Source organism: Vulpes lagopus, chromosome 20, assembly GCF_018345385.1.
Source record: "Vulpes lagopus strain Blue_001 chromosome 20, ASM1834538v1, whole genome shotgun sequence".
In the NCBI taxonomy this organism is placed as follows: Eukaryota; Metazoa; Chordata; class Mammalia; order Carnivora; family Canidae; genus Vulpes; species Vulpes lagopus.
The window spans coordinates 10,564,927-10,579,547 of record NC_054843.1 but is presented as its reverse complement, the minus strand read 5'-3'; the positions used below and the strand labels follow the sequence as shown (position 1 = coordinate 10,579,547).

The window sequence follows — 14,621 nt, the reverse complement described above, 5'->3', positions numbered from 1 at the left end:
CAGCCAGTCTTGCCCTCAGGTCACTACCCTCAGTGATGTTTGTACCAGGCTTTTGTTCACTTGGTTAGGTCTGTGTGTGCATCACATGTAACCACATAAGGTGTTACAAACATGTATTAAGTGGATTATGTGCTGGGCCTTGGAAAGGCTCAATTTTTCGAACTGATTAAAAAGAAACTGTAGAATTGTTTGTTATGAATTTAGCATTCAAATGTTTTTAACTCTTGGAACATCCCTGGAGGCATGGCCTGTATCTGTAATTTTGGTGAGGTGCTGATTTGAATCCGGAGGTTGGTATGTGAAAGCCAATTTTTTTTAGCTGGCTAATGAGTGAACCTAGATGCCCTCCAAGAACCCATATCACATTGTGGTACTGTTGGTATTATGTATTTGTTGCTCTTACATTAAATAGGGAGGAAATGTATATCCCGGTAGTATTCCTAGATCTCAGGATGGTTCTGGTGATTATTGTGGTCTTGGTCACAAGGAGTTTTCAGTTGAATCAGGGACTTGACTGTATGTTGCTCACGTAGGAACCAGCCAAAGAGGTATAAGAGCCTAGCACAGCTGGGCTCACCTGGCCTGGCTGACAACGAGTGTCTGTGGCAGTTACTTCCCATCTTGTTGGGTGATTGCCTCTATCACTCTGCATCCTCACCACCTTCCTCCAAATGCATGCTAAGGGGGCCCAAAATAAAGATGTGTAGAAAAGTGGATAGATAGGAGAGATACTGCTGCCTCACAGTTATCTGGGGAGCCTTCCCAGAGGTAGTGTTAGGACCTGGTATTTATTATTATATCAATCTCTGACCGGTCTATGCCAAAAAATCAAGTACACTTGTTATATTCCAAATACTTGTTAAGTTGTACCCCAGGTGATGTGAAATTAGACCAAAAAGGAGTTAACCAGATGCCCCTGTTGCTCCTTGGGCCATGCTGGGGTGGTTAGGAAGTTTGGGTCTTCTGGACCAGATTTCTAGATGGAGGCTCTGGCCTCACTCACCACCTGTTGTCTCCAGGCAGTGTCTGGAAGCGGTTGGAGCATGACTCAGAGTTGGGAAAGAAGGGGGTGGGAGCAGGTTTTAAAAGTTCCGAGATTCATTCTCAGCTCTGGATTTGCTTTGGTCTCCTGGGGGCCCATAGATTTTTCTCTACTTTGTACCTTCAGATGTTCACCTTCATTCTTACATCAGCTCTGAGAAAGGGAAAGTTGGTGTTGTAGAAGATTCCTACTGTATTTCTCAGAGTCTAAAAGGTGATGGTGTCACATATGCAGAGGGGAGCAGTAGGAGTAGATGCTCCTTTAAACCCTTGCTAGAAAGGGATGGGTATTTTGAGTCGTGGTGTCAGTCACCCTCTGCTAGAACCATTCCAGTGTCAGACTTCAGGGCTGCACTTACTAGTATAAGGCTCTCTTTCCACTAGATGGGGCTGGATTGAGACTGAATGGGCTTTCTGCTGGAGGAGAGGGAACTGTAGAAGAGACTGTGGTCCATATTTCAGCATTGGGCTTGTGTGTGTTTGTAAAACGATGCCCCCGATGGGCTTTGACTGTTGTTACAAGGTCTGATTTTGCTGCTCTGAGATAGGACTTACCTCAGAAGGCGTGCCTAAAGGAATTCTTAGGAAGTGAAGGAGGCTTTTCTTGACTGTCGTCCCTTCTTTCTCCGTTCTCATCTGTATTAAAATGTAAATATGTGCTTATAAGATCTGCTGGCCTACATATAAGATGCCCGTCTATTTACGGGTAAGCAGAATGATAAAAATAACTGACTCTATGGTGAATCAGTGGAATTTTACTGACTCTCTCCCCAAATGTGTCTGCAGCTTACTCCAAGAGACCTGGCACCCTCTCTAGAGGAGATTGATTCTTCTCTGTAGTTTTCCTGTTAGCTAACATTTCCATGTTCTCGTGCTTTCCTGCCAGCATTAAGTCCAGGCCAGCATCCTGACCCCATTCTTGTGTGAAGGTGCTGCACAACCGGGTTTCAAGGCAGAGCTGCTGCGGCCTTGGGGGTTTCTTTTTTAGTGGCAGCTTCCTGAGATTTGTAAGGATTCTTCACTAGGTTTAGTGGTTTTAAAAATGCATGAACCCCAACAGATATAAAAAGAAATAGGGCTTTTCCATGCAGAGGGTTCCTTGGTTTTAAGGTGAAGAATTCACTCTCAGTGAAGCCTGAATCGAGCAAGGTTTAACTGATACAGTCTAGAAACTGGCATTCAGATAGATCTGTTTCCTATCCTCTGAGAGAGGCTTGAAGATGCTTCTTGGTTTCAAATCCCTCCCATCCCCCTTCTCCACCCCCCACCCACCGTGAGCCACTGAGCGTTTCAGTGGAAATTTCCACTTGTCTGCTAGGGGGAAGGGGAGGCTGTGAGTGTGCGACTGTGTCTGAGAGAAACAGAGACAAAGAATATAACTCAAATTCAGGCAAGCGCTTTTGCGGTAAACTTGTAAATAGCAGGGCTAAGACAAAAGTGAAATAAAAACCAATCACGACCTTTAAGCACTGCAAGAAGACACATATCTTCCCTCAACAACCTGGGGGTGGGAGGTAGGGGGGTAGGAGGGTAGGGGTGGTGACAGTCTTAGCGGAATTCAGAATTTGAGACTAAGGGGAGTGAGTCTAGGGGCAGGACCCCAGAGGAGGAGTGGAAGGCTAGTGAGAGCTGCTGGCTCCCTGGGGAAGCTACTGCTGTGGATGGAGTGTTCCCAGTGGCCTGGATTCCCAGGATTGGGCTCAGTCTGTCCTGGGGAAGCCATTCTCTGGGTCTTCTCAGATCCCTGGGGTTTTAGTCATGCTCATGGGGAGATGTGTAGTGTTGAGTCTCTTAAGAAATCCAGAGAAGGGTAACTCATCACCTGGAATGCCACACGGGCAGGCTCTGCCTATGAAATAGTTTCCTCCACCTTTTGAACACTGGAAATCTGCAATGAGAATGACGTTAATATATTGAACATTTTCTTGTACTTTATCTCCTTGCCTGGTACCTGTCGTCCCTTTACTTGCACTTCTGCGGAGTTGGTTCTGCATCATTGTGAAGTTCTGTAGAAAAGAGAGATGGCTTGGGTAAGACTGATTTCTGCCTTGAAGACCAAGTGTGATTCTGTAATTAGAACCACACAAGGGAAAACACACCTTTAAATGTAAACACTGCTGGGCTTTGTGTTTAAGGCGGTGGTGGTGCTGACATGGGCCTTGGCTACCTGGTGCCACTGAGCAGCACAGGACTGAAGGTGCTGGGAATATATACATCATTACACTTTAGATTGCTAAACTGGATTTTCCAAGATGATTTGTCCATTTAGAGAATGGAAAACTGTTTGGAGAAATTTTTTTTTTCCTAATTGGAAGGCCAGCTTTGAGGTATGTCTAGGTGCTTGGAATTGTAGTCATAATTCTCAACTACTCTAGCTTAAATTGTGAGGATGGAGATAAGAAAGTTCACATGTATTGTGACTATGGTCTTGTTTTTGGTTCTGCCTAGCTTGGTTAGGGGAAGAAGTAAAGATTGGTATTTAATTGTGGTTCTTGAATCCTCTTGATCTTCCCCTCTTAGGGCCGGACTGGTGGTGGGGCAGGGGGCTCTTGTATTCCTCTGGAGACACTGAGACTTTCCTCTTCGGGCTCCCTTCCCTTGAACAGCAGCTCATCTGGACTTCAGAATGGCTTCTCCGTGGCCGTCTTCAGGATGTAAGGAGTGGGTTATCAGGGGAGTTCAAGGTCATGTTTCCAACCTAACTCCCATTTTTATAGATCTGTTATGGACCTGTGTGGTCAGAGAAAGGGATTCTTGCAGGTATCAGGACTTGCCCAACCCACTACTCTAAGGTTGTTTTTAGGCCTCACTTCCTTCGTGTGCAAAAACGGAAATGCAGGGCTGTGCCCATATGCTATCATGTCACTGTCACTCTTCGGGTCATCCTTCTGTAAATTAGAAAAGCCTAGCATCCAGGTGTCAGATGTCCATTACTATCATTTCCACAGTTCCTGCAGGCCTGGGGGAACTTGTATGAAGAGTGGGAGCCTAGGTTTCTGCCAGCATACCAGCCTTATGACTGCTCCCTCCAGCTAGACTATATGTTCTGGAAGGTCAAGGCCCTCTGTATCTCCTTTTTTAGCCTCCTTTTGAGGTCTACCCATAACAGATGTTCACTGACCAGTTTAGTTTGCCCACTTATATGAATAAAAGATTACTGGCAACACCCAGGAATTGGTCACGGTCTTTTCTGTATGAGGAAGCCATAGTGGGCTATTGCCCCGTGTGCTTGGGCCACTAAGGCAGACGGAGATTTGAGTTTGTCCTGGACTTCTGCTTGGTTCCCTCATGGTGGAGGTGCCCTAGGAAGGAAGTGGGAAGGTAAGAGCTTCAGCTTTCAACCAGGAGTGGTGAATACAGTAAGATCTCCCCATCTCTGAAACTACTTGCCCTCTTACTTATTTTGGGGATGTTTCATTTTTTTGGAATTTTCCATGGGAGCAGAAGCAGTCTTTGCCCACCCACCTTAGCCCTAGGCACAGATCAGCAGGGTGATAACATGAAATGACCATCACAGCTGTGGTTGTGGTCAGAAACCTATTTGCGTTTTGGCCATGCTCTTATTTAGCTTTGGTTGCTTGAGGAGTGTCCATGACTGGTGGAGGGAAGGTAGACTAGATAAAAAGTAAAGGCTAGAGGTGCTTTTATACTAACAGGGATCTTCCAGAAGCCAAGTTATAGCCTCATCTTGGACATCCAGGTCTTTTTTAGGTAGCACTTCTTGTCCTTGAGAAACCTGTAGAATGCTGTGTGCAGGTGTACCAAGAGATGTGGTTGACAGAGTGGGGAATGGTGGATTCTGGAGTTTGGAACCTGTGACCTGGAGCAGATCGGTTCCCCAGGTCCCTCATAAGCAACTCAAAGGGGTTGGACTGCATTGTCTTCATGGTCCTCTCCACCATGTACATTCTGTGATTCTGTAACCCTTTGGTCCCAAAGCTGTATGTGGCTTCTTGTATCCTGGAGTCAGAAGACCTGCTCTATTAGAATTCTGGTTGTGGCCACTTAGTAGCTGAGTGACCTGAGCTAATGACTTAATCCTTATAAAACTCAAAGGAGGCAGTGTGTAGGAGGACCACTTCAAAAACTACTAGAGCAGTAGTGTTGCTAGGAGAAAGCTTCTGGACCAAAACAATACCCAGCACTATTTCCTCTTCCACTTTCTGAATGACCATGTGGAATGGAGCTTCCATTTCTTGTTCAACTTCTTCCTCAGAAGCTGTTGATAAGATATGAAAGCACTTTGAAAATTAGAAAGTTCTGTGTAAGACACTTGCCTTTTAATTCCTGAAATAAGAGGTTTCTGATAATATCTGTCTGGCATCTAGCTTCTATCTTGAGAAATTCTTTTTACCCATATCACAAAATGGTATCCAAAAGCATTGGGTGTCTTTCTTAGGATGATTTCATGAGTGCCAGTATGTGGACAGTGTTGTTTGGGAAGACTGCATGAGAGTTGATTTGTGGGTGTTTGGGTTGGTCATTGGCAACTGCGCACCCACTTCCTCTTAAAAATATTATTTAGACCCTGAGGCTAGCCCACAAAAATGCCTCTAGTACAGTTGAATAGAAAACGGAAAGAAACAGTGGTTGCTGAACCCCAGATGGGGTATTGAATAACTTGAATACTTGACTGTTAGGGCAGGCTTGACTGGAGAGCAGGGACCCCTATGGACTTTCTAGAGAGAGGGGACTACTTGGAATAAATATGGTGGGAATCTTGGTAAACAGAGGTTGGAGGTCATAACTTGCCTGTGGTAGTTTGGAAGGACATTTTGTTGAATACAGAATGAAAGAATAAATGAATAAAATGGAAAGAAAGAAATGCGGGGGCTCTGCTAAGTGAGTTTCTTGCCTTGGCCACCAGCAGCCATAGTTATTGTGGACAGGGGGTTGGCAAAGAGAAGGTAATTTAAGATTGATCACACAAACTTTTTTATGCTCTATTGTAGAGCCTTACCCAAGGTAAGTAATCAATAATTAAATGTTGAACAAATGAGCAGTTCTTAAGTTGGGGTGATTACGAATCTAGTGCCTTTTATGTGGAGTAGAAATAAACAAGTGGAATTACACCTTGAAAAATTTGACCAGGGTGGTGCATAATTTTTCAGAGTAAGTCCAAATGGTGATTTTAATCAGTAAGCAAATGTACAAGTTACTTACTCAAGAAGTTTACTTGATGATGGAATTTATACCATTTCTTAAAAAGTATTTTATTTTTTTGAAATAGGGTGAGCAAGATCAAGAAGGAACAGGAGGAGGGGCAGAGGAGAGGGAGAAAACAGACTCCCCGCTGAGCAGGGAGCCTGATCTGGGACTTGATCCCAGGACTCCAGGACTATGACCTGAGCCAAAGGCGGATGCTTAACCCACTGAGCCACCCAGGCACCCCTACACCATTTTTTTTTTTAATTTTTATTTATTTTTGATAGTCACAGAGAGAGAGAGAGAGGCAGAGACATAGGCAGAGGGAGAAGCAGGCTCCATGCACCGGGAGCCCGACGTGGGATTCGATCCCGGGTCTCCAGGATCGCGCCCTGGGCCAAAGGCAGGCGCTAAACCGCTGCGCCACCCAGGGATCCCCCTACACCATTTTTTAAAAAAGATGAATTTATTTATTTTAGAGCAAAAGGGTGAGTGGAGCGAGGGGCAGAAGGAGAGGGAGAAAGAGAATCCTCAAGCAGACTCCCTGCTGAGTGTGGAGCCCCTATGTGGGGATCCATCCCACGACCCTGAGATCATGACTTGAACTAAAATTAAGAGTTGGACACCTAACTGACTGAGCCACCCACGTGCTCCAGAGCCTTCATTATCTCTAATTGCTCTCTCATCACTACCACTCATACCAAATCATTCACCAATGCCTGCCCATTCAGGTTTTTATGCACCATTATTAAATCAGCAGTTTTATAGGGAAAATTGACAACACAATAAACTACACATATGAAATATACACTTTAATAAGGTTTGACACATATGTATATACCCGTGAATTCACTATAATCAAGATAATAAATTAGTCCCCCCTCAGTTTCCCTCCTGCATCTTGTGATCCTTCTCTTCACTTGTTCATATCTCTAATGATCACTGGTCTGCTTTCTCTCACTGTAGATTAGTTTATTTTTTCTAGAATCTTTCTTAGATAAAATCAGACAGCCTGTGGCCTTTTATACACTCGTTTCTTTCAATCAGCAAAAGTATTATGAGATTCATGTATATCAGCAGCTTATTCCTTTTTTATGGCTGAGTAGTATGCCATTGATTATATGGACATACCATAGTTTATCAGTTTACATGTTGATGGATATTTTTGTTGTTTCCAGTTTTGGATTGTAAGTGGAGCCACTGTGAACATTCATATGCAAGTTGTTGTGATGACTAATGCTTTCATTTTCTTGGATAAATACCTATGAGTGGAATGGCTTGATCATAATGGCAAGTGTATGTTTAGCTTTTAAGAAAATGCCAAAAACAGTTAATGTCATTTTGTATTCTCACTAACAGTGAGTTGAAAATGCCAGTTCCTCTGTATTCTAACACTCCGTATGGTCAGTCTTTTTAATTTTAGCCATTCTAGTAGGTGTCTCTTTGTGGTTTGAATTTGCATTTCTCTAATGACAAAGCATCGTTCTCATGTGCTTCTTTGCCATAATATATCTTTAGTGAAATGCCTATTCAAATTTTATGCCCTTTTCTAAAAAATGTTTTTTTAAATACATTTTTAAAAGTTTTTTATATTGTACAAATAAGTCCTTTATCAGATGTGTGATTTATAAATCCCAGCCTGTGGCTTGTCTTTTTATTAACAGTATCTTTCAAAGAATAGGGTTTAATTTTGATGAAGTCTAGTTTATCAAATATTTTTTTATGGATTTTGCTTTTAGTGTCATGTCTGAGGTTTATTTGCTTAACCCAAGGTCACAAGTTTTCTCCTGTATTTTCTTCTAGTTTTATAGCTTTATGTTTTATATTTAGATCTGTATTCCATTTTGAGTTAATTTTTGCATATGATACATGTATGGATCAAAGTTCATTTTTTGTATACAGATTTGGAATTGTTCAGCACCATTTGTTGAAAAGACTGTCCTTTCTCTATTGAATTGCCTTTGCATTTTTTTCAAAAATCAGTTGTGCATATATGTATATATGGATCTATTTCTGGACTCTTATTCTATTGAACTATTTGTGTATCTTTATGCAAATACCATACTGCTGTGATTACCATAGCTTTATAATAAGTCTTGAAATCAGGTAATGTTAGTCCTTCAACTTTATTCCTAATAACAAAGTTGTTTTGGCCATTCTAGGTCCTTTGAATTTCCCTATGTACATTAGAATCTGTTCATCAATTTCTAACAAAAATGTCTTTTAAGATTTTGATTGGGATCCTTAGGAATTTATAGATTAATTTTGGAGAATGGACATCTAAGTAAGTTAGAATCTTTCTACCTATGAACAAGATATTTGTGTTGGTTTTATTTAACTTCTTTTAATAATGTTTTATGGTTTTTAGTGTACAAGTCTTGCACACCTTTTGTCAGATTTATCCTTCAACATTTCATATTTAATTTCAAAGTGTGATTATTTGTTGCTAGTATATAGAAGTACAGTTGATTTTTGTATACTACAACCTTGCTAAACTCACATGTTTCTTCTAGTATCTTTTTTGTAAATTTCTTAGAATCTTCTATATACACAGCCATCTCATCTGTAAATATAGATAATTATACTACTTATCAATCTGGATGCCTTTTCTTTTTTTCTTGCCTTATTACACTGGCAAGAAACTCTAGCAAAATATTGAATAGAAATGATGAGAACATCACCCTTTGTTTATTCTCAATCTCAGGGGAAAGCATTCAGATTTTGACCAGTTGGTGTGATGTTAGTTGCAGGTTTTGCAAAGATATAAGGTTGTAAGGTTTGTAAGGTTGAAGAAGTTCCCTTGTAGCCCTGCTTTGCTGAGAGTTTATCAGGAATTGGATATGGTATTTTGTTAAATGGTTTTTGTTTGTTTGTTTTGCATCTGTTGGAATGATTACATGGTTTTTCTTTTTTAATTTATTAATATGTGATTTACATTGATTACAGATGTTAAACCAGTCTTGCTTGCTGTGATCCTTGATCGTGATGTATTATTCTTTTCATATATATTTTAATGGTCAACTTGCTAAAATTTTTAGATTTTTTTTTCATTTATGTCCTAAGATACCAGTTTTTTATTTTCTTATATAATGTCTTTATCTGGTTTTGGCATCAGGGTAATGCTGGCCTGATGGAAAAAGTTGGGACGTATTTCTCTATTTTCTGGACCAGTTTGTGTCAAAATTGGTATGTTTTCCCTCAGCATTTGATAGAATTCACTGGTGAAGCCATCTGGGCCTTTGATTTTCTTTGTGGAAGGTTTTTAACTACACATTTAAATTCTTTAAACAGATATAGGGCTATTCAGCTTATCTGTTTCTTTTGGAGTAAGTTTTGGTAGTTCGCATTTTTCAAGGAATTTCATCAAAGTTGTCAGATTTTTTGCAAAATTTGTTCTTAATAGTCTTTTTCCATCTTTTTATTATCTGTAAAATTTGTAGCCATTTTACCTCTGTCATTCCTGAATATTAGTAATTTGTCTCCTCATTTTCTACTGATCGATCTGATTACAAGTGAGTCAATTTTATTGATCTCAGTGAACTAGTTTTTGGTTTCATTGATGTTCTCTATTGTTTTTCTGTTTTCAGCTTCAGAAATTTTTGCTCTGATCTTTATTCTTTTCTTTTCTCTCTCTTTTTTTCCCCTTGTCTTTGTATTTATAATTTTTTCTGGGTTCTTTTTTTTAAGATTTTATTTATTTATTCATAAGAGACACAGAGAGAGAGAGAAGTGCAGAGACACAGGCAGAGGGAGAAGCAGGCTCCATGCAGGGAGCCTGACGTGGGACTCGATCCCGGGTCTCCAGGATCAGGCCCTGGGCTGAAGGTGGTGCTAAACCACTGAGCCACCTGGGCTGCCCTTTTTTCTGGGTTCTTAATGTGGAAGCTTTGAGGCTTTTCCTCTTTTCTTTTTTAAAAAAGATATTTATTTATTTGAGACGATGAGATAGAGTGAGAGAGAATGGGGAGGGGCAGAAGGAGAAGGAGAAGCAGATTCCCCACTCAGCAGGGACCCTGATACAGGGCTCAATCCTGGGACTCCAGGGTAATGACCTGAGCCTAAGGCAGGCACTTAACCAACTGAGCCACCCGGGCATCAGGCTTTTCCTCTTTTCTTACATAGGTGTTTAGTGCTATAAAGTTCTTGCTTTAGTGGCATTCCCCAAACTTTGTTTGTTGTTTTCATTTTCATTCAATTCACATTCCCTTTTGACTTTTTCTTTGACTCATAGACTATTTAGATGTATGTGTAGTTTCCAAATATGTGGGGATTTTCCCAAGTGTCTTCTGTATGATTCGAATGCCTTTAGATTTATTGCAACTTATTTTATGGCCCAGGATATGGTTGACTTTGGTAAATGTTCTGTTTGCAACTGTGAACAATGTGTACCCTGCTCTTTTTGTGTGGAGGGTACTATAAATGTCAGATCCAGTTGGTTGATGGTGATGCTCACTTTTGCTGTATCCTTGCTGATTTTCTGTTGACTAGTTTTACTGATTACTGAGAGGAAGTTAGAAGTCTCCAACCGTAATTGTGGATTTGTTTATTTCTCTTTTCAGTTCTGTTAGTTTTTACTTCCTGTATGATGAAGTTCTGTTGTCTGGTACATACACATTTAGGATTGTTGTGTCTTCTTGGTGAACTGATCATTCTATTCTATATTATCTTTTTTTATCTCTGGGAATTTTCTTTGCTCTTAAATCTACTTTGATACTACTAAAACCACTTAAGCTTTCTTTTGGTTCATGTTTGTGCATGGTGTGTTTTTCTGTCCTTTCAGTTTTAATATTTACTTGAATAACTTTCCCACTAGGCTCAGCTAATTGTGGATGTTCACCTGGGAAGTTGTTTTATGAGTTTTGAACCCTCTTTGTATGGAATTACACAAAATGTCATCCTTTTACCCATAACTCCCTTCCTTATTGAATCTGTCCATTTTCAGTTTGGTCTTTTCTGCTTTCTGTGAGAATTTCATCTTTCACACCAACACAGCCACTGTCGGCCATTTACCGTGGACCTACTATATGTTAGCCTCTGTTCAGGGTGCTGGGGATGGAGTAAAGAAGTCCTTCTCATGGCAGTTATGTTTTAGTGGAGTGAGATAGACAATAAACAAATTATGTTCTATATCTGCAGCGATAAGCACTCTGGGAAACAAGAAAGCACCGAGTAAGGCAGATGGAGTAATAAGCCTGGGTGGGCCGGCAGGGAAGGATGTTACTTTAGGAGCCGTGATCAAAGAGGACCTTTCTGACAAGGTGACATTTGGACAGAGACATGATGGAAGTGAGGGGTGAGCTCTGTGGAACTCAGGCAAACATTTCTGACAGAAGGAACAGTGAGTGCAAAGACCTAGGATGGGAATATGCTTGGGGAGGAGAGTGTGGCTAGAACAAAGTAAGCGATGTCAGAGGTCATCTTAGCCAGCTGGAACATTGCAGAATTCTGAACTACTGCCCTGAAAACTGTCCTTTCACAGCACTGTGGTTCAAACCAAACAGTACAAGGGAGGCTTATACTTTGAGAACTGAGAGGAGGGTGCAGGCAGGGAGGAGGGATGCTTCTTCCTTTGTAACATCATCCAGCTGAGCTGATGAAGTCGTTGATGTGGGCTGTAGATGCCCTTCTGGATTAGCCTTAGTCTACTCTGAGTGGAAGAATGTTAAGCTCTTTCTCTTTCCCAAGATTCATATGATTTTCTTTCTGTTGTCAGTTCTCGAACATGCATGATAGTCTTAGACAAGTCCCAGGCCTTTCAGAATCTTTTCCCTTGCTTGGGAAGTGTGGCTCATGGTATGCACTGTGCCTCTTAGGTGCATTAAGTTACTTGTAAACTCCTTTAGAAAATTAGAAGACTTACCTGATAGACGTTTTCTCAAAAATGGTTTGAAGAATTTAGCCTTGTTGAATAGTACATTCTGTTCCTTAGACCTGTAATCTTACTGTACTCTCTAGACTTTGCTGTATGTAATGTCACAATGCTTTATGCTACCACAGAGTTTGTTTAATTTAAATTTTCACAAGAATGTAATGGGACCAGCCATAGGAAGAGGGAGGTTGGGCCAGTACCACTGTTCAGCTGGTCAGCTGGTAGTTTCTATGTTTTGACAAAGATGTGTGTGTGTGCGTGTGTGTGTGTGTGTGTGTGTGTGTGTGTGTGTGTATTTGTGTCATTGATCTTCTCTGGAGAGGAGTAAAGTGAAAACATTGACCAAAATAGTGAAATAGTGAAAGTGTTGTATTTCAGAATGCAGGAATTCACAAATTTTTATTTTATTGCAGGTATTTCTTGGTGGATTTTTATGCACCAGCCACAGCTGTTGAGAGCATAATGGAACATTTGTCTCGAGACATTGATGTCATTAGACCGAATGTTATAAGACACCCTCTGACCCAGGAAGTAAAAGAGTGTGAAGGGATTGTCCCAGTCCCACTTGAAGAAAAACTATATTCCACGAAGAAGAGGAAATGAGAAGATTTACCAGATTTTAGCTTTGTATTTAATTCTCTCACTTTTGAGTACCATGGATTAATAATTTACAAACTTGACCCTTATATGAGTATTAGGTGCCATTTGTTTTTCTAAGGTATTTTTAACTCTTGATCTCTCTTGCCGTGAGAGGTAGGGGAATGGTTTGCTTAGAGCCACTTTGTAATCTGTGGTACCAGCACATCATTCTTGATTTCATTTCATTAATGTAATTTCTTTGCCGTTGAGGACTTTGCCCGACAACAACCCTAACACCATTTTGAAGAGCAAAGCTTATGAAAAATGCCTTGAATTGCAAGCTAATCATTCACTCTGTTATAACCATGCAAAATGAAAATTCAAGACTACTGTATCGGATGAGTAACTTTTGACCAGGATAATAAACACAATTTCAGAAAAACTCGGGGAGGTGTTTGTCTCTTCACCTACCCCAGCGCAGTGAACTGCCCTTTACTGCCTGAGGCCCTGCAGCTTCTGTCTGTCCAGAAAACCAGCAGTGTGTGGGCAGGGGTTCCCTGGTTCTCAGCGCAAATGCAGAGACTGGGGAGAAGTCAGGGATGAGGGTGGGGTGGGAATGTGTCCTTCAACTACTGGCATTCTATTAAAGCCATAACTTTTTCCTTTACCTCACAGGTAGCTTGTGTTTGGGTGGGTGTTCTGTGTAGAGGGACATATATGTTCTGTGGCTTGGGCTCTGGCACTGCTTCCTCTCATTCTTCCGCCCTCCCCTGTCCTGCCTCCTCCCCTGTCCCTCTGCCCCAGCTGGTCTCTTTGCAAAAGTAGCCACCTTTGAATTCTGCTCTTCCTCCCTTCTCCCCCTACCCCGATGAGTCGGGAGCCAGTCGCTTTTGGGGTGAGGGTTGCCCAAAGAACTAGCTGGTACCAGTGTCTATGGCCAGTGGCGTGCCGAGCTCTTAAATAGGGAGACTTAGAAGAAGATCCATCTCTTTTTTCTGGTTTTTTTTTTCTGTTTTTTTTTTTTTTTTTTTTTTTTATTAGATACTTACAGACCTACTTTTAAAAAACATGTCCTGGAAATAAAAAGGCAAGTTTTGTTTTGAGAGTTTTTTGTTTTGGCAGGGGGAGAGGTTGGTTTGGTGATGTTGTTATACTCTGAGACTAAGAACCAACTAGTCTTTGCTTGAAATGGGTGTAATTAAGGTACCATATTTAGCAAATAGAAATGCAAGGTGTCCAGTTAAATTGGAATTTCAGATAAACAATGAAGCATTTTTTTCCCCATAAGTATGCTCCAAATATTGTGTGGAATGTACTTATAGCCAAAAACGATGTGTTGTTTATTTGAAATTGAAATTTACCTGGGTGTTCTGTACTTTATGTGGTAACCTTGGTGTAGTACCTCGCCAGAGACAGGGTCTGCTCTGCTCCACCAAGCTCCAGGGAAGTGAAGCCACCATCCCCTGGCATCCTGTAGTTTCAACTGACTGCATCGCACTGAGGCGAGTTTGAAGAGCATCGGGAGTTAATAGAAGAGAAAGCAGCTGGTGTGCTCCAGTTTGCCTCCAACTCTTATTCCCTCGGCCTGCCAGAGAACTGATCTAGAAACTGAAATTTCATTCCTGGTCAGTTCCAGATCATCTGTTCTGTGAGCTTTAGTTAACACTGCAGTCTTAGCATCAGTAAGTGCTACCAGCCTTAAAAAAATTTTTTTTTCCTTTATAAAAAGTCCACTTGGGGCAGCCCCGGTGGCGCAGCGGTTTAGTGCCGCCTGCAGCCCAGGGCATGATTCTGGAGACCTTGGATCGAGTCCCGCGTTGGGCTCTCTGCATGGAGCCTGCTTCTCCCTCTGCCTGTGTCTCTGCCTCTCTCTCTCTCTCTGTGTCTCTATGAATAAATAAATAAAATCTTTAAGAACAAAAAAAATTAAAAATTTAAAAAATTAAAAAAGTCCACTTGGGGCCTCTGCCCCAGGCTGAGGACCCTG

At 41.3% G+C, this 14,621-nt stretch overlaps 1 protein-coding gene across 1 annotated transcript in view; it reads left to right on the top strand.

The window, feature by feature from the left end:
• The window catches only part of MRPS6 (mitochondrial ribosomal protein S6), a 65,528-nt gene extending 52,452 nt beyond the window's left edge, over window positions 1–13,076 (top strand). Inside the window, exon 3 of the mRNA XM_041735225.1 lies at window positions 12,469–13,076. Coding sequence (XP_041591159.1) covers window positions 12,469–12,658 — 190 coding nt within the window. The 3' untranslated portion in view covers window positions 12,659–13,076. The remainder of the gene's footprint in view (window positions 1–12,468) is intronic.
• Window positions 13,077–14,621: the final 1,545 nt, after the last annotated feature.